The sequence below is a fragment of the Somniosus microcephalus genome, chromosome 1 (genome assembly GCF_052327205.1).
Source record: "Somniosus microcephalus isolate GS21.2 chromosome 1, FLI_Smic_1.0, whole genome shotgun sequence".
Lineage (NCBI taxonomy): Eukaryota > Metazoa > Chordata > Chondrichthyes > Squaliformes > Somniosidae > Somniosus > Somniosus microcephalus.
The window spans coordinates 284,418,061-284,438,409 of NC_140987.1; the positions used below are offsets into that span (position 1 = coordinate 284,418,061).

A 20,349-nucleotide genomic window follows, 5' to 3' on the forward strand; every position below is an offset into this window, starting at 1 on the left:
TGGGCCTTGGGCTGCCGCCGCCCGTGCCCTGGCCTTGTGGCGGGTTCTCTCCTCGCTCCCCGTAGCAAATTTTCAGCAGTCAAGGACATCCATACCAACTGCAGGGGAGGGGAACGAGACCCGAGTCCATAGTCATCCAGGACACCTAGGCCGCAAAAAGGGGGCGAGACGAACCTGAGTAGGTAGCCCAGGACTTGTATAGTAGCCGAACAAGACGAGACGAAAAGAGACGAAGAAGAAGGTAACAACTCAATAAGAGCAGAGCAGGGCAGCAAAAAACATATCAATAAAGGCCAAGCGCCTAGTTATACACTGGCGCTTGGGGAGGCAAAGATCTTGTTGAACACTGCGAAAATGCAGGTGTCCATGCCGCAACGAATATACTGGCGTTTGACGCTTGGGTAGGAAAATCTAAGCAGTTAAGACTGCCAACTGCCCTATAGGCACAACGTTACCACCGACGACCGCCCGAGGGAGAAGAAGAGGAGAACCCATCGCGACAAGACGACGACGGTAGCTGAGGAGAAGAAAGGTGTGTCGCAGCAGCAGCTCCAGCACCGCGCCCCTGAGACCACATGGCGACAGGGTACCTAAAAGGACAGAAGACCAAACCTCAAAACCTGCATCTGTTAAAACAGCCGACCTTTGCTTTGGATTGGTGAGCATGAATTCTGGCCCCTCATAGCTTAATCTAGTTAGGTGTAGGGGGTGGGATAAGGATAAGGCGATTGTTAATGTAGTTTGCTTTCCCTCGATGTGCCGTGTGTTCCCCATTCCCTGTATAAATATAGTTATTTTGTATTTGCCTGTATCTTATACTAGTGACTTCTCATAAGACTGTTTTATTTTCTGTTTTAATAAAATCTTGGTTTTCTTACACCAAACCACTTGTCTACTCGAGTTTTCTGTATCACCGCCTGTACCTAAGTCCGGTGTCTAGAACACAGGGGCGTGGGAGCGATTCGAACCGCTCACAGGCAGTCAGGGTCATAACTGACTGGGCGCATGCGCCACCCGCCACCCCCTACAGATCACAGAAACAGATCATGTTCAAAACATGATTTGTAGTAAGTAATATATTATTGTGGGGATGGAGTGAAGGTCCTGAGGGCAATAACTCTTTAGGGATAATTCCACAAGACTCTGCTGCTAGCACAGGGCCTCATTAGTGGTGACCACAGGTCGGAGAATTTGATTTATTTCGGCCCTGAATTTGTGGTCGGAGGCTTCCCGCGGGGAAATGCCTCCGATCCGCAAATAAAATCCGCGCGTACCTGGTGGTCTGGGAGGTGCAGAGACTCGCAGTCCTGGGCCTCTCTGGGTACCCGTGGGTAGAGGCCCACGTATTCCAGGGGCGCAGGCAGTTCACAAGCACCCCTGGGATCACGTGGGCCGGCCCAACGAATGAAAGGGTGATCCCCATTCATACTTATGGGGATTCCGTATGTACAGAAACCCCATAAGCATGAATGGGAATACCCCAAAAAAATACACCTAGACGTCAAAATAAAAAAACCATCACATATTTAAAATTAATTAAAATGGCATTCAATTAATTATTTAAACAAAAATTGAATTTTTTGAAAAATAAATTTACATGTTTTAAAGGGGCTAAAAATAAACTTACCTTATTGTACAGGTTTTTTAATGTATAAATTATTGATAAAGTGTTTTATTTTCTGTTTTTTAAAACTCATACACTGGTAAAAGCAGGCCTTACGCCTGCTTTTATCAGGCGTAAGAATTTCACTGGCATTCGCTGGGCAGAGGTTGGGCAGAAGTTGGGCAAATAGCCCAACTCTCCGCCCGCGAATGCCGTTTTCCTGTGGATGCATTGGATCTTTCAAGAGAATTCTTGACAGATCGCAAATTCCGGGTTTTAGTGCAAGCGCTTCGCGCGCAAAAACCTGGAATTTGCACGGCCCTTACGGGCACGTGCGCACCTCGTACAAACCCCGTAGGGGCCGCAAATTACAGCCCATAGTGTTCTAGCCCTTTCTCAGATCGGCTTCCGTTTCCCTCGTGAAATGATGTCTCCCTTTAATTATCTTTAAAGGTTGTTGCATAAGATTTTCCAGTGGCTTCAGCAATGCCTCATTAGTGCATTTACATTAATTTGTTACAACTAATTTCATGTCAGTTACATTGCCTGCAGGACCAAGCTCTATAATCTGTCCATAATATCGTTTTCCCCAGCAGTGTTGTTGCCCAGTGGGTTGAGGTTTCAGTTTGCTGTTGCAGGGAATACGAGGATTCAGATATTCGCACTGAGCTTTCCAGAGCCCTGGCATACAGAATGGAGGGCACACTGCCTCCCCGAGAGCGAGGGTGGCGGGGCGGGAGGGGGGGAGGCATATATTAAAGAAAAGCCTGAAGGCAAGTCACCTCAGGGCATCTTGTTGCTGGGTTTGGCAGCACTTTCTCTTGACTGGAGCCCAGCAGAAGGAGAAATGAAAGAGGGGAAATGTAAATAAGCAATAAATCCTTCTATAATTTAAGCTTTTGAAACATCTTACTCAATTCAACTCAAAAAGGGCTTTGAGATGGGCTGTGTTTCTGTAGTCTTGTTAACACATATAGGAATTTTTTTTTGAAAAGGACAAGTATATTTTAAATAAGAGGATAATGTGCTCCCCTCCTGTCTGGAAAGCTGTTTTTTTTAAAAAGAGTTTAACTGCTTCACAGAGACAGTCACCCCCTCCCTCCAGTCCCATTGGATTGTTGCTGACTACAACAACAACTTGCATTTATATAGTGCATGTAACATAGTAAAACGTCCCAAGGCGCTTCACGAGCGATTATCAGACAGAATTTGACACTGAGCCGCATAAGGAGGTATTAGGACAGGCAAAGAGGTAGGTTTTAAGGAGCATCTTAATGGAGGAGAGAGAGGTAGCGAGGCAGAGAGGTTTAGGGAGGGAATTCCAGAGGGTTGGACCTAGGCAGCTGAAGGCACAGCCGCTAGTGGTGGAGCAGTAAAAATCGTGGATGTGCAATAGGCCAGATTTAGAGGAGTGCAGATGTCTCGGAAGGTTGTAGGGTTGGAGGAGTTTACAGAGAGAGGGAGAGGTGTAGGCAGAAGAGGAAAGAGCTGTTTGGGACTGATTAAAGAAAGCCTTCAGCCGGTAGTGTCCAGGAGCAGTGGGCGGAGGTGGCCAGGACAGTCAGTGCAACTGAATGTTCCAGGAGTTTAACTATTTTACCATATCAGATAAGGTAAGAGCAGTCAGTCAAACCTGCCAAGAATGCACTGTACTGATAATGTGCGCCACTCACAACCATCTCCTCTTCACTGGGTTCAAGTGCTTCAAGAATGTGCCATGTATGGCCAGGAGGTAGCGCACGGCTGTTCACAGTCCCAACTTGACAGTGAAACTCTCACACCTTTCACTGTACTACATGCTGCCCAGGGAATGGGTCGGGCTGCCAGGGATACTCCAACCAGATTCGAAATGGCAGCTCGAATAGACTGATAAGAGTTGTACTTTGGTTATATTTTTGTTTTAAAATGAATATATTATTTTCCTGTAACCAACAGTTGAATATCACACAATTAAACACTGACTATGTTGTGATCATTCAACCTTTCGGCACAATATAAGCATGCATCAAATACATGGGGCATTTTTAGCTATTATGACTAAAGAAGAAAAGAATGGGAACAGACCAGGATTGCCTCCATGAACTTCAGAGCTTATATTAAACAAGTAGCTGATACCTGACAGTGGTTGTAAAGCAGTAACCTCAGCTTGGAGTGCAGAGGACAATTGAAAATGCTGCTGTGGTTTATGAAAACATCTAAACCCCTCAATATTACTGCTTTATATATTTACTCCCAGGAATCCATTGGTAAATTTTGATGGTACAAAATTACTTTTTGGTAATTCCACTAGCAACAAAGCCAATTGGAAGTCCTTTAAATGTAGGATTCCTATCAGACTTTCTTGGCTTTTTATTAATACATTGCATTCTCAACAATCTCTCAACATCTGGACCTTGGTTATTAAACTAGCCATCTGGTAACACAATAGGGAAGGAAGGAATGATGCCAACTTATCCCACACAAACAAGCAATAAGGCTTTTTAATCACAATTTTTTGAATAATTTCCAGGTGTAAGATGGAAATAAGCAGTTTTTGTGATGGAGAAAAATTGAGGTTGGGAGCTCAGCTTGGGGCCAAATAGAACACCAAGGCTGTGAACAGATTGATTCCTTCTGAGACAGTATCTGGAGAGGGGGATGGAATTAATAGCAATGGTTACCCATCTGTCTATTACATGAGATGGCAATGCTTCAATGCTCATTACAAAAAGAGCAGTCCATCTCACTGCTAATTGTAGAGTGCTAAATTGAGCTCCAAGCCTAACTTGACCAGCCTTGGGTTACTTTGGGTTAATTCACTGACGAACATTTCAGATTTAAATGTACTTGTCTCCTTTACCAAATAAAGAAATGCAGTAAGACTTTATTTTCCCTATACCATCATGATAGGCAAGCAGCTGCAACCATAGGAACAACATTTTGTAGAATAAGTTTTCCACTCGAGGCCCTGAAGCAGCGAGACTGGAATTGCAATGAGTCTTGAACTCACTGGTTTGCACAAAGGTCGACCTCTCGCTGTTCTTCCTAAGTCAGCCTTCAACAACAACAACTTGGACCTATAGTGCCTTTAACATAATAAAATCTCCCAAAGAAATTCAAAGAGACAAAATTAACTGAAGACCACGCCGTGATGATAGATACATCAGAGATGGTGAGCAAAGGCATGGCCAAAGAGGTAGGTATTGAGGAGGCTGTTGAAAGAAGAGAAGGAGGTAGCAGGGTGAAGGAGCTTCGGGCAAACATTCAAGAGTGTGGAACTGATACGCTGAAGGCTCTGCAGTCAAAGGTGGATGGCAGAGGAGATGCAAAGGAGGGTGAAGCATAGCTCAGATCAGCATCTGAGGTTGAACACCATCCAACTCAGCCTTAGAGAGCTGCTGAGGAGAAGGATGAAGTCAGGGTCTATGGCGAAGAGTTTTTGGTGGAGCCGAACAGGGTGACTTTGGGCTGAGTTGACAGAAGTTCTTGCTCATCCAGAATTTGACTTCAGTTAAGCGGTTGGACAGCACAGTGATGGCCAAGGAGTCATGTGATGGGAGAGCTGGTTGTTGTCAGCGTAAAAGTCTGTAGATTATTACAGGAAGGGAAAATCTGGTAAGTGATTCCACTGTTTGGAGGGCCTGGGAAAGAATGAGTTGGACTAGAATAATGTTTCTATATTCTCTCGTGTTTCAAAGAATGAGAGGCAATCGCATTGAAACATATAGAATTCTTACAGGGCTTGACAGGGTAGAGATTGTTTCCCCTGGCTGGAGAGTCTTGAACCAGGGGTCATAGTTTCAGGATAAGGGGTCAGCCATTCAGGACTGAGATGAGGAGAAATTTCTTCACTCAGAGGGTTGTGAATCTTTGGAATTCTCTACCCCAGAGGGCTGTGGATGCTTAGTCTTTGAGTATATTCAAGACAGAGATCGATAGATTATTGGGCATTAAGGAAATCAAAGGATATGGGGATCAAGCGGGAAAATGGAGTTGATGTAGAAGTTCAACCATGATCTTATTGAATGGCGGAGCAGGCTCGAGGGGCCGTATGGCCTACTCCTGCTCCCATTTCTTACGTTCTTATGTTCTTAACTAAAGAAAGTGCCAATAAACAATAACTACAACATTATCAATAATAATATAGAAAGATTACAATGCAGAGAGTTTGGCAGGGATCATAGGAGTAATGTTATAAAACTATGCTCCTGCTGCAGAACTTTGCCTGCAGGAATTGATGTGCACATCCCCCCAGGACTTGCCATGGTTGAAGTCAAAGTAAGCAATTTTGTAATATAATCCCTGAAGTAAATATTGCAGTGAAAGGACACCCCAGTCTTGAAGGTGTGATCACTTTAAAAATAGTATAACTACTTACATTTACAGCATAGCATTTTCAATTAAGAGCCTAAGACTTCCTCAAACCTGCTCAGTGTGGACCAAAGTGTGGCAGGATGAGACATCTATCTGTCACACAGGTCTTGCCAAGGCCCCATCTTATTTCGCAGAGATAGAGTCAGGAGAACAATCGGGGCCGGCAACCTGTGGCTGGAGTGGGGCAACAGAGAAACCCACTCTGCTATAATGCCAGGATCTTGGAGCGGGAAGCTTAGATTCTTACCAAGCCAGAGATTCAACTAAATAAAGTCTCACTATTTAATGCAGCGAAAATGTGCCCAGAAAATGTGATCAACTAACTTTGGAGATATTCACCTTCTGGTATTTTGTAGGTCCCCAAGGGAAACCCATGCCTGCTCTCGGGAATGTCCTCAAAACGCTTGTGGGACATAAGTAGAGTGGGCAGAAGACATGCCCGCCCTGCTCCACTAACTCCCCCCCACCCACCCCCGCAGTCACAATCTGCCCGGTAAGTTACATGGGGCAGAAATTCAGTGGATCCGACTGAAGTCCATCCCCAAGGGTCAGAACTTCAAAGCTAGATTCTTTAAATAAAACTGAACTGTGGTTGTGAAAAAAAAACTCTTAATTTACAATTGAAATGATCTGCTTTAAATGTTTATGGAAAATGTAGGTATTCTGAAGAGCACCTGCTACATTGATGTCCGCTGGTTCCCCTTTGACGTCCAAACGTGTAAGTTAAAATTTGGCTCCTGGACACATAATGGTTGGCTACTGGACCTGCAGATGATGGAAGCTGATATTTCTACCTATATTCCAAATGGAGAATGGGACCTTGTTGGTAAGCTTAATTTCCTGTAAATATTTTATTGATAAATAAACAGAGTGCAAAATCAACAGCATAAACTGAGGAGGGATGAAAGAAGAACATTTTGCCCTTTGCTCTCCAAAGGGTATTTTAACTAATGTTGAACATGTTGTCGCCTCCCAAGTCCATGCCAATCCTTCCCACGTGTCATGTCTGAATCTCTTCAATCAGGTTTCCGCCCCTGACACAGCACTGAAACACACCGAATCTAAGACACAAATGACATCCTCTGTGACTGTGTACATTTTTCCTCCTCATTCTCCTCGCCTCTCTGCAGCCTGGAGACCGGGTTTCCCGCAGGCTCTGCCGATTTTACCAGCAGGGTCTAATTTGAATGTGAAGCATTGGTTTCCCGCCCACAGCCAGCCAGCTCGGGAGGCAGACTAGCTGGGGGCGGGTAGGCCTCAGTTGTGAGGGGTCGGTCCGGGGGAGGGATTGCAGGAGGGGGTCAGGATTGAGAGGGGGGAGAGAGGATCAGGGTGGGGGGGGTGTTGCAGGATCAGCAGGTGATCGGCAGGCGATGGGAGGTGGTCGGGGATCGAGAAGGCCAGGGATCGGCAGGCAAGCGGGGGCTGCAGAGGTGGGGGATCGAGGATCGCGGAGGGGGGGATCGGGGTTCGGAGGGGTGTGGATCAGGGATCGAGGATCGGGGAGGATTGGGGATCACGAGGGAGGGTCAGCCAGGGATGGGGGGGCGATCAAAGATCGCGGGGGGGGATCGGGGGGGATGGGGGGATCGGGGTTCATGAGGGGGGTGATCGGGGATCGGGGAGGGGGGAATCAGGGATCAAGGGGTGTTAGCCAGGGATGGGAGGAGCAAGGGGTGGGGGATCGTGGCCGACCTCTTCATCATTGTTGGGTGGGGGGGAGGCCTGGGGATTGGGGGAGGGGAGGCCTGGGGAGGGTGATCAGAGGCCTCGTTGTGGGGGGGGGGTATAGTCAGGACCCTGGATTCAGGAGGTGGGTGTAAAGCCACTTACCTTCTGGATGCAGCAGTCCCCGCCTCGCTTTAACTGCCGGGTTTCACGAATTGTGTGAAACCCATCCACAGGCAGTTAAATTCAAAATGGATGGGGAGAAAGAGGCTTCCAGCCTCATTACAATATTTAAGTTGAGGTAACACCCCCCTGGGAGTGGGTTCGTCACCCGTCTCCGTCCCGCTTCCAGAGAAAGCAGAAGTGGGAGGGTTGGAGGTGAGATCAGGTCGGGATTCACATTTTTAACAATTTAACTGCCCTCATGCTCCAAACCCACCCGTCTTTTTAATGGGAAAAATCCGGCCTGTGTGTCCAATATCTAGCCTTAGATGAGCTGCAATATCCTCCAGTTAAACATTGGACCCCCGCCCCCCCACAAACTCGGTACCCTTGCCACTAATTCCATCCCCCTCTCAGAATGGATCAATCTGCTCACAGCCTTGGTGTCCTATTTGACCTCAAGCTGAGCTTCCAACCCCATTTCCTTTCTATCACAAAGACTGCTTATTTCCACCTCCATAACATTGCCTGCCTCTGACCCTTCCCCAGCCAATCTGCTGGTGAAACTCACATTCATGCCTTTGTCACCTCAAGATTCAACAATTCCAATGCTTTCCTGGCCAGCCTTCCATCGTCCACCCTTCATAAACTTCAGCTCATCCAAAACACTGCTGCTTATACCCTATCTGCCCACCCATTACACCTGTCCTTTCTTTCCAAAATGGCACACGGTTTACCACTGCCTCAAATTTAAAATGATCATCCTCGTGTTTTAATCCCTTCATGGCCTCACCCCTCCCTATCTCTGTAACCTCCTGAAGCTGCACACCTTCCCAGAGCTCTGTTACCCTGACTCTGCCTCTTGTGCATCTCTCCCTCCCTTCACCCCACCATTGGTAGCCATGCCTTCAGCCAGCTCAGCCCCACACTTTGGAATGCCCTTTGCCTCACCACCTCCGCCGTTGAAACTCTCCACAAAACCCACCCCTTCAACCAAGCTTTTAATCACCCCTCCTAAGATCTCCTGCTTTGGCTCAGTACCATTTTTACCTGATTATGACTCTGAGAAGTGCCTTGGGATGTTTTTCTATGTTAAAGACATTATATAAATGCAGGCTGTTGTTGACCTGCCAAGGAGAAAATACAACCACAAAAATAGTTATGGTTGTATGATAACAGATATGGGGGGGAAAATTGGCTCGCACCCCCTTTGGGACGATAACATCGGCGTGGCACTAAAAGTTAGTGCCCCCGTGCCCGAAATTGAATGGTCGCGCCCCAAGCAGGAGGCGGGATGCTACCGGAAGCGCTCCCCCTCCCTCTTGGGGTGCTACCATTGAATATCGCGGCGCTACGTGCAGCAACGCTACACACGTCGGCACGTAGCAGAGCTGTACTACAGGCCTCCTTCCCCTGATTGAAGGGGAGGGGCCAAGCGCATCGCGCACCGGGGCCGTGCTGGACCACCGGGGAGCAGGGTGCCGGCAAAAGAGCCCGGTACTCAAGAGGAGTGCCGGTCTGACCGATCGCGGTCGGCACCCCGCAGGGGGAGGCCAGAGGGGGCAGTTGCTGGCAGGCAACCCAAAAAACAATGGCCGCCCGGCACCTGCCCTTTTATTAGCGCCGTCCCGGCCGCAAACACTGCACCCTGACCCTGTTGGACATAGCGTCCGACAGTAGGTCAGAGGGCGTGAGCCAGGTTTGCGGCCGGGGCGCTGCGCACGCCGATGATATCATCGCCGGAGGCACAGCGGGGCGCTTTCGGCTGAATTTCATGGGAGGCATTAGCGATGCCGTGCCCAGGCGCTAGGTGCTTTGCGCCCCCTTGGGGTGCTAATGCTCTCTCAGATTTATGAGAAAGAAGTCCTGAATGGCATCGTAATGCTCCTGGAATTTGATGGCCATATAGATAATAGATAAATCATGATAGGTACTCATATTCAAGTCAACTCGAGTACAATTACATTCCCCTAGTACCTAGTTACAGAGAGACAGCTCTGAAGTCTCTCTCACAACTTAGAACCCTAAGCCACAAAATTGTGCTTGTTACTGTTTAAACCATTGCAAAGCATTGATGTCCTTCTAAAGATAGAGGGGGAAAAATTGAGTCGCCCCAAAAAAATTAGCACACCCGCGGCCGAAATTCATCGGTAGTGCCCCAAGAGGGAAGCGGGGTGCTACTGGAAGCGCCCCGCCTCCCTCGTGGGGTGCTGCGAGGGAATATCATGCTGCAGTATTGCAGGCCTTCCTCCCCTTCTTAAAGGGGAGGGGCCTTGCGCAGCACGGCCCGTGTGCCAGCTGGGTCCCTGGGGATCAGAGTGCCGGCAAAAGAGCCCGGCACTCAAGGGAAGTGCCGGAATCATGGAGCGCAGTCAGCACTCTGCGGGGGGGGGGGGGGCGGGTAAGGAGGCCAGGGACGGGAGCGCAGGCAGGTGCTGGCAGGCGGCCAGCAACAAAAATGGCCGCCTGACACCTCGCCTTTAATTAGCACCTCCCCGGCCACAGGTAGGCCCCCCGACCCTGTCGGACATAGCATCCGGCGGTAAGTCAGGGGGCGCTACCGAAGATCATGGACGGGGTGCTGCGCACGGCGATGATGTAATCACCGGCGGCGCAGCGCCATGGGACACTAACGGTTACCACTGCCGCTAACCTCCTGCTGAGGAGGCGCAAAGCAACCGAATTTTCCCCCCGGAATGTCCAAAATTTCAGGCATTTATCCAAATGTTGCCTCACCATTGATCTGTACAAGGTTAGAAATAAATTACTTTGAATTAAAATTGAATGCTCTTAATCCTACTATTAGATTAGCACTTCCTCAAGGAGGTTATGCAATTCCATCATTTCTCTGCAGTAATTAGAAGGTCTTGCAGCTTATTAGATAATCCCCCTAATAATTGAATGACTGAGACAAATAAATAGCTTACTTTCTGAGGCTACATTCAGGAAAGAATGATGTCTAAAAATGAGTCACTCTCGTCACAGTTCATTTTAAATGACATTTTTATTGGTGAAATCCAGAACTTAGCTCTTCGACTGCTTGTTGCTCCAGGGAATCATGTACTTGATGTCCCTGCCATTGTAAAGCCTTCCACTTAGGAATAATGAAGCTGAACATCCATAACAGTAAAGGTGCTACTGAGAAGTTAGGAGTATTTATTATTGCCGCATTTCTATGAGGTAACTTCCCCTCTGCCGACTCTGTCCCATTCTCTATTCCTTTCTTGGTGTTTTTCTACAATATTTGCTGTTTTAACTTTTACTTTACTTTATTTCTTCCTTTTTCTTATTTAAAAATAACATCCTGCTTGCTTCTGACATCTATTTTTATCTGCTGGAATGCACAGATTTTGGTTCCCTGGTTGCCTGAAACTGGGTGAATAGCGTTCCCTGATGGCTCAGTTACTCAAGCCAATGTAATGAAGCCACACAGAGCAGAAAGTCGCAGGTTCAGTTCCTGGTCTGTGCTAAGTTAGGTGACCTTAGACAAGGAAGTTATGCTAAACCTTTATAAATCACTGGTTAGGCCGGAGCTGGAGTATTGCGTCCAATTCTGGACACCACACTTTCAGAAGAATGCCAAGGTGATGGAGAGGTTGCAGAGGAGATTTACTAGAATGGTACCAGGGATAAGGGGCAAGTGGAGAGACTGGAGAAGCTAGGATTAATTTCCTTAGAGAAGAGAAGGTTAAGAGGAGATTTAATAGAGGTGTTCAAAATTATATGGGGTTTTAGTAGAGTAAATAAGAAGTAACTGTTTCCACTGGCAGAAAGGTCAATAACCAGAGGACACAGATTTAAGATAACTGGCAAAAGAACCAGGGAAGAGATGAGGAGAATTGTTTTTATGCAGTGAGTTGTTATGATCTGGAATGCACTGCCTGAAAGGGTGGTGGAAGCAGATTCAATAGTAACTTTCAAATTGGATATATAATTGAAAAGGAAAAAAAATGCAGGGAAATGGGGAAAGAGCTGGCACAGGCACAATGGGCCAAATGACCTCCTTCTGTGCTGTAAGATTCTATGGCCTAGAAATTCGTGTTCGCCACGAAAGTCACCGGCAACTGGAGTTAACGGCCACTGAAAATGGCCGCAATGCGAAGGAGAATAAATTCGTCTGGGGGGCTGGAGATTGGTAGTGCAGCGCTAACCTTGCGTGCAATGCCGTCCTGGTGGCGTTAGTGGAGAACTCCGAGTCGAAGTTCCCGACCTGAAGTGGCGTCCGAGCTTCGCACAGACACTGGGAGCGAGGCTGCGGAGCTCGCAAGGCATTGTGGGCAATTAAAAGGGCTGTGAATTAAAGGGGCAATGAATTCAGAACTAATCAAAATTAAAAAGCAGTGAAAAATGCAGTTTTCAGCCCTTATTGCCTTTCAAAAAAAATTAAGAAAAAGAAGTTCCAAATGTGATTATTCAGCTCTTAAAGCTGAATTCCCTTCCAAACCTCAAAAAAATGGGAAAAGTGCTTCAGCACTAACACAAATGGCTCAGCAAGCCAGGGAAGGGTCACCCAGGGTCTCACACACAGCACTCCAGCTTTGTGCAGGGGGTCAACACTGCAAGACAGGTCCTCTACCAACAGGGCCCCGGAGGCCCTCCAGAAAGAATGATGTGGGACCAGATCACCGAGGCCATCACTGCCAGCAGTATCGCCCCACCACCTGGCTGCAGTGCCCAAAGAAGCTTCATGACCTCAGACCACTGGTCAAGGTCAGTGAATGCATATTCAAAAAGCCATCTCCTACCAACTGCACCACCAGCCTCACATGCTGCTCAATGTATGACCCACACCCACAATCACTCACCCAACAATCTGGGTTGCATCCTTCCTTCTGCTTCCTCCTCTTCGGCTTCTCCCTCTTCTGTGTCTTCCTCTTCCCTCTGCGAGTGGGTGTTGTAAATCTGAAATGACAGCATAAAATGCTGGAAGTAATCAGCTGGACAGGCAGCATCTTAACCTGTGAAGTGAACTCTATGGCCTCGATTTTCATTGGGCCGTGAGGCGGGCTTTGAGGCGGGCGGAGGTTTAAAATCGCAAAACCTGGGGGTCGGGACCCCCCCCGCCCCGCCTGGTTCCCACCTCCACGCCATTTTAACCTAGGTGTGTCTGATGGACCCAAATCAGTCCCGCCTGCAACTGGCGGGACTGGTCTTTAGGGCCCTTAAACAGTACTAATTAGCCTTCATAATCTCATTTTAACAGGCCCTTGCCTGTTTAACCTTTTCCCACGTAAAACAGGCCTGGTGGGAATGACGCCTGTGAAACCTGGCGTGAACACACTTGGCTTGTTGACTATCAGCTGCAGGTCCAACATTAAAGAGGATATTTGATCAGTCATCATTTGCAGGTGGCAGGACTTTGTTGTCTCAGGTCTGGGGCAACTTTTACCAGGCCTAACCACACCTGTGGAAGGTTGTAGCCTCACACACTTCTCCAGTGTGACCTCCTGCGAGACCCCTCTCGCCATCCTCACTCAGCGCTTCCTCAACTGAGGCATCTAGCAGAAGCATGGGAGGCCTTTTTTTCCTTCCCTTCTTGGCATTAGAGGAGCTCGAGCACCAGGCGCGGCAGCAGCAGAACCAGGCACAACAGCAGCACCAGCAACAGCAGCAGCAGCAGGAGCGACAGGCTGCTGCTCACCCACCTGAGGCAGCACAGGCCAGAAGGGGCCTGCACATGGAAGCCCGTCGGCGCAGGAGATACCCCCCAAACAGGGTCTACAGACACAGGGCCAGCTACCTCAACATGACTGAGCAGCAGTGGCAAAGGAGGCTCCGACTTTCGCGACAGGTGGTGACTGACATCTGTGCAATGATACAGCAAGACCTGCAGCCCAGAGGACCAGGTGGACACTCCTTACCAGTGGCCATCAAAGTCACCACCGAACTCAACTTTTTTGCCTCAGGCTCATTCCAGGGATCTGCAGCAGACATCAGCGGCATCTCCCAGGCGGCCGCACACAATTGCATCACGCAGGTAACCGATGCCCTCTTTGCCCTCGCGCACAATCACATCCATTTCACCAGGGGTCGCGCAAATGTGACAACGCGAGCAGCTGGATTAGCTCATCTGGCAGACTTTCCAAGGGTGCAGGGCATCATTGACTGCACACATGTGGCCCTTAGGGCACCCCATCACAATCCAGGTATTTTTGTCAACCGCAAGGGCTTCCACTCCCTTAACGTTCAGCTGGTGTGTGACCACAAGAAGGAGATTTTGCATGTTTGTGCCAAGCACCCTGGCAGTTGCCATGACTCCTTCATACTGCGCCAGTCTAGTGTGCCTCTGCTATTCAGTCCGCCAGACCAACTTAACGGATGTCTACTTGGAGACAAGGGTTATCCCCTGAGGACTTGGCTAATGATGCTATTGAGGAGGCCAGCCAACGAAGCTGAGGAGCGCTACAACTCCAGCCACATTTCCACTAGATCCATAATTGAGCAAACCATCGGCTTGCTGAAAATACGCTTCAGATGCCTGGATAGATCAGGTGGAGCCCTACAGTACTCAGCAACCAGGGTCTCCAAAATCATCGTGGTTTGCTGTGCACTCCACAACATGGCACAGCGTCATGGCTTGCAGATTCCTGAGGACCAAGTGGCTCCTCACATACCCTCCTCAGATGATGATGATGATGATGATGATGATGAGGAGGAGGAGGAGGAGGAGTGCGAGAACGAGCATCCTGCAGAGGCCCATCAACCAGCGGCAGCATTACGCGAGAACTTTGCTGCCCGGGATGCAAGGAACGCACTCATCCTGGCCAGATTTGCTTAGCCTAGTTAATCAAACTCTTTTGCCTCGCAGCTTCTTACCTGAACATCGACAATGGCCAAACCCTGTGGATTCCGAATTATTTGACCAGCATGCTGACAACTGCAAGTAATCCTAAGCCCTCAATGTGAAAGCCCCATTCGCAAAATGACACACGCCAGAACTGCAGCAGTTGCTATCAGAATTTTTATGAAACACACACAACTGATGGCATTTTTCCAAAATACACAGCATTTCACCCAAGTGACTACCCTTGTGACTATTTGTGCTTTATTTTCCTCTTACGCGTGCTCCTACGTAGTGGTTCCCCTGTGGCTTCAGCAGATGTGGAGGGCCCTTGCTCACTTTCCTGCTGCTCCTGTCTCGACACCTTTGGCAGGCATCCTCTGGGGTAGTGAGCAGGTGAGGGCTCACCAGCAGTCTGCTGCTCCTGCGGCTATGCAGGAGTTGAGACGTCTATCTCCGTTGGGTGTGGACTCCGGCGGGGCTCTGACCGAGGGCTCTGCAGTGGCATGTAAGTGTGAGCGCTTGGAGAGGAGCCCCCACTTCCTTGAGGTCTGCCACCAACCTCCCTCTCATGGGTCAGGTCCCCCTCAGTGCCTGCAAGTGGCTTGGGAGCAGCTTGCTGCACATCAGGGGGGCCATGGAGACCCGTATCTTCAATGGCAGCCCTACTCAGAAGGACTTCCACGAGGTCTGGTTTCTCTGTTCAATAGATGCCCATCGCTCCTCAAGAGATGTCATTCTATTCTGAACACTCACCATGTTTTCCATACCCTGGCGACTAAGCTCCTCCATGGCCGTAGCCCTCCTCTCCTCTACCATAGCAGCAATCATTTCCACGTATGTAGCCATCCTTTCCATGTTGATGCGTTCATGCGCCACTGACTCCACAAAGGCTCTGCTCATGTTCGCTATGGACTCCTCCATTCGCTCCACACTCGCAGTGACCCTGGAGACAAAACCTGCCAGAGATTCCTGCATCTGTGCATGGAGTTCCATCACCTCTGATCTTACGGATAGACCCAGAGGCAGAGGGTCGACATGCAGCTGAGCTGAGCTAGCAGAGTCCTGCACCCACCAACGAGGACTCTCCACTGCTTTCCCTGCCTCCACAATCTGCTGATGCTCACTTGTGAGCTGTGATACACCAGGTGACAACTCTACTCTATGTCCCGAAGGTCCCACCGAGGTGTGAGTGTCTGCGCTGGTGCTGGGTGCGCTTATTTCTGCTGACGCTGCGCCCTCAGAGGTTGCAGATTCCTCTGAGGAGTCTGGCTGCTCAGGCTCTTCCTCCTGCAGAGTGGGGACGGGGGCTGTCGATGGTCCTGTGGGGGAGTCAAGGAAAAAGTTAGAGATGTGATGCCAAGGTTACATGCACATTGCATTTTGCAGATGATCATAAGTCCATATGATGTAGCTTCAGAATCATTATCAGCAACTCATGCAATGCCAATGAGAGAGAGGGGAAACTATTCTGTCACCAGCTTGCGGGGATGCACCTGTCTGTCCTTCCCCAACTTCTGCTTCGCGGTCAGCCCCCCCAATCTCCAGGACACCTTCCTCCCAGGGGGTGAGCTGGGCTAATGAGGGCGCCCCTCCTCCTGTCCTGGCTCGCTCTCTCCTGTTGTGAGCTCTCTTTTCCTGCAATGAGGGAGACAAGTGGAGGTTGAGTGAGAATGAAGGAGTGAGTGCAGAGATTGCATAGCATAGATACTTAGAAGGAAACAAAGATGGAGTGAGGTTGCAAGACCAAGGGCCCTCTCTGTGTGTAGTCAGTTGTGTTCAAAGCATCAGAGTGAGAGGGAGTGTGAGGGCTGCATGGTGGAATAGTTCTGTGAATGTGAGCATAGAGAGAGAGGGAATGGCTAAGGGTGCATGGATGTGAGTGTCTAGTGGGATGTGCAGGAAGAGATTGCTAAAGCTGAGTGCTGGTGAGGAAAGGCAACGGGGAACAGATTGAGGGCGATGGAAACTTCATACAGTACTTACTTTTCCAGTGCGAAGAAGGTCATGGAATCTTTTCCTGCACTGCAACCACATTCTTCGTGTGAGCCCCAAGGAGTTGACTTGACCTGCCACCTCTAGCCACACAACCTTGTGGGGATGCCTGTAGTGAAGCCTCATCAAATTTGGGCGCAGATCTGGCCCTCCCACTGGTCACTCCTCCTGGAGTCTCCTGTGCCATCTTAATGTTGAAGGTTGGAAGCCTGCAGAGGAAGCAGGGCTTGCTGTTGACCTCAAAAGCAGCAGCAATGATGATGTCATATTCTGCGACTTTCTGACTGGAAATACTCAATTGCCAAGGCTTCCCACACACTGGAAATCAATTGGCCAATTGTGTTAAATTTGCATCAATCTCACAGACCCATTTACAATTGTGTCGGAATCACTAAATTCAAGGAACCCGCCAATTCCCCACACCTGAGATAAAATCGACCCCTATTTCTTTCTCCATGGATGTTGACTGACCTGCTGAGTATTTGCAGCATTTTCTGTCTTCTCAGAGGCCTTCCTTTACCATCCGAGGCCTTGCAAGCATCCAGCAACAGTACCTACACTCTTAAAAAAATGTTAACATCTATTGCTGCAAGCCACTAATTCAACAAAATAAAAAAAAACCAGTCCAAAAGCTTATATCCAAACTTAACTGAAAAATATGTATGCCCCTTTAAGAGGTGCTGATACCAACTGTCAGTTTGCTAGCATGCCATGTTTATCTGGCCTGCTTAGGACCCAGCGCTGAATTCAGCACTAGGGTGGAAGTTTGGAGTGGTGACGTTAAGTCGGCATTGCACGCCGACTGACATCACCACGCCCCCATTTTTTTCCAGGGCACTGTGTAAAGGGAGGGAGGGGGGAATGGCTGCCACCGTGGGACCCGCCACCAGCTGGCGAAAGAGCAGCGGCTGCCATTTAATGGCACTACGGAGTGGCGGTAAGTAGTTGAATTTCTCGCCCTTTGATTCTAAGTGCAGCATTGTGTGAGTGGAATTGCTTGGGCATTCTGTAACACTCTCTATATTACCTCGGGTGGGGGCCTAATACATCTCAAGAGCATTTGATGATGGGTCAAATTAGGGCATTTTAACCCTGTACTAACACCCTGTATTGGTGAGCTCGCATTTGGCATTTCATGAACAATTTTGGACATCCTACCTTCAAAACATTAATACATTCGAGATAACGGGGGTATTTTAAACCCCGCCCCCCCCCTCCCCCCACGAGGGGTGGGAGAGGATAAGGAGGGGGCTAAATTGCTGAGAATGTGAAACCCAACCCTAAATCACCGCATACACGCCTACATCCAGTTTAACCGCAGCAGGTTTGGGGTCACCGAGCAACCCGCTCGGAAGTTGCGGGTTCATGATTATAATATGTCAATGAGGCTCCATTCCTGATATTTTTTTATCAGGCTTTATTTCATTCCACTAGAGAAAAGATTAAGAGTGGTTGCCATCCATGTTAATAAAAAATGTTGAAAGGAATGGATAATACAGATGTAAGGAGGCTATTTTACTTCAACTGTGAGCACAGAATAAGATATGAATACAAAATTCACATGACTCAAGCAAATTTAAAGTTGTAACAAATCCTTTCCCTTGCAGAGTCGTAAATATATAGGACAGACTCCCAACAGAAGCAGCTAATCCCATACCAATTAACTCCTTTTAAAAAAAAGACCTGAATAATTATCTGGCTAAGGACCAGACTAAAGATTATGAGAATAAGTACAAATTTAAATGATCATATGCTAGAAAATTATATTTGTCATGCTGTTGGAATGTAGAAATGTCATCTGAAGAATACTGCCACCCGCGATCGAGTAATATTAACTGTAATGTTAGACTGATATGGTGGATTATATTTTCTCTGAGTCATCTTTGTGGATAAAGGAGAAATTTTGGGGAGTTTTATGCTCCTGAAAGTTTTAGCTGTGATTAAAGAAAGAAATTGCATTTATGTAGCGCCTTTCACGACCTCAGGACGTCCCAAAGCACTTTATACCCAATTAAGTACTTTTGAAGCGTAGTCACTGTTGTAATGTAGGAAACGCGGCAGTCAATTTGTGCACAACAAGCTCCCACAAACAGCAGTGTGATAAATGACCAGATAATCAGTTTTTAATCATGTTGGTTGAGGGATAAATATTGACAAGGACACCGGGGCAAACTCCCCTGTTCTTATTCAATTTGAGAATGATTTATTCACCTCTCACAAAACTAGATGGTTTGTGTAGAGCCTATGACAGCACAGGTTGTCCATTTGGGGGTAAAAGTAAGTTTAAGGGTTCGGTAGCTTTACCTCATTTCATGATTTCTTATGTTCTAAACCTGGAGGTGTGACAGGCGCTCACAGCTTGCCCCAAAGATCTAGATGAGGCCCTTGGCCCAATTTTGGGAGGGCTTTGGGCCTCTCTGTTCAGGCACGCACTACTTGTGCAGCGCCTGAACAGACTAGGCCTGAAAATGGGCCCAGACTAATTTCCACCCCAGTATTTTTATGGAGTGTTTCTAAAGTTTAAAAATAACATGCTGCAAACTGGGGAGGGGGAGCAAACTTAAATTAACAGTTGAGACTGTTTCTTGATAAATTCGTACAAGATATATTTAGAGAAACAATGGGCAAAGTTGACCAACCAAGTGTTTCTTTAGCTGAATCTAAATCTACCCTAAAAGAGCACTCTTTTCATTGATAGATCTTTACGATTTATTGTGGAGATGAAAGCAACCTTGAAAAAAGTTTTAATTGTCCAAAACCAGCCTCGGAGATTGTTTTTTCAGCCAATCTAATAGTAAATAGGACAAGATTGGCTCGGTCACATCACTGACAAGATCATGTCAATCTTGGAGATGTTTCTCTGTGTCCAAATAGCAAGGGCTGCTGCCTAACAAATACACTTGTCAGTGGAGCCCATTAGGGATTAATTGTTAATTTGACTTTCAATTCTATTATTTGAATGGAAATGCTGATTTTGAAATGGAGTCTGGAGTGTTATCTTGAGTGAAACTGATTCTTTGCTCCAAAGCCATCCTGCATATTGACTTAAAAACCCAAGTCACAACCAGCACCTTGTAGCTTTGGCCAGCTTGATGGAAAATAACAGAAGAGAGGATAGGAATGAAGAAGAATTGGGCCACTGCTCATGACGCAGCGCCCCCTCAGGTAAGTAGGTCCAGTCGGGGATGCAGGGGGTGGGGGCCAGATCAGAGATAACTCAGGGCCGGGGGCGTGGGGTGGTGGGGGGAGTGGGAGCGGTAGCGATTGTGACGGTCCTTTAATGTGGCGTCCTGCTGCCCCTCCCGTCTACTGTTTCAGGCGATCCTTGGGGCTGTTTTCCATGAGTGCGGCCTGCGATGGCGCTGGCTGCTTCAGGGTAACTCAAGCAGGCGTGAGGCCCCTTATTGGCATATGCAAAGGGCCTAATGCCTGTTTCAGGCATAGGTAAAGGACGCCTTTTGTTTGTCCTCACTGAACATGGCGGGTGGCACTCTTCAGTTTGGGCGTGCACACGTGCTTCCTGCCTGCCTTTTTCGGGATCTGGCAGGGTGCACAGCATCCAAAAAACGAGTGCTATACCCCTTTAGCCCCATGACATCTTTAACCTGAAGGCATGACAAGTAATATAGAGTCATAGGCCGGGATCTTACCAGAGGAGGCGCATTGGGAGCGGGACTGCTGGTTTCTGGGTTCTTGTCCCGCCCCCAGCGACGCCTGATGACCTGACGCTATTTTCCCTTGATTGGCCTTGTTAAGTCCGCCCTGCGGGCTTGCTGGCCAATTAAAG

At 48.2% G+C, this 20,349-nt stretch overlaps 1 protein-coding gene across 2 annotated transcripts in view; it reads left to right on the top strand.

The window, feature by feature from the left end:
- Positions 1-20,349, top strand: part of chrna8 (cholinergic receptor, nicotinic, alpha 8) — an 814,590-nt gene that overhangs the window by 605,001 nt on the left and 189,240 nt on the right. For both annotated transcript variants that reach the window (XM_085993584.1, XM_085993591.1), the window contains one exon: positions 6,615-6,782. In XM_085993584.1, coding sequence (XP_085849710.1) covers positions 6,615-6,782 — 168 coding nt within the window. The remainder of the gene's footprint in view (positions 1-6,614; positions 6,783-20,349) is intronic.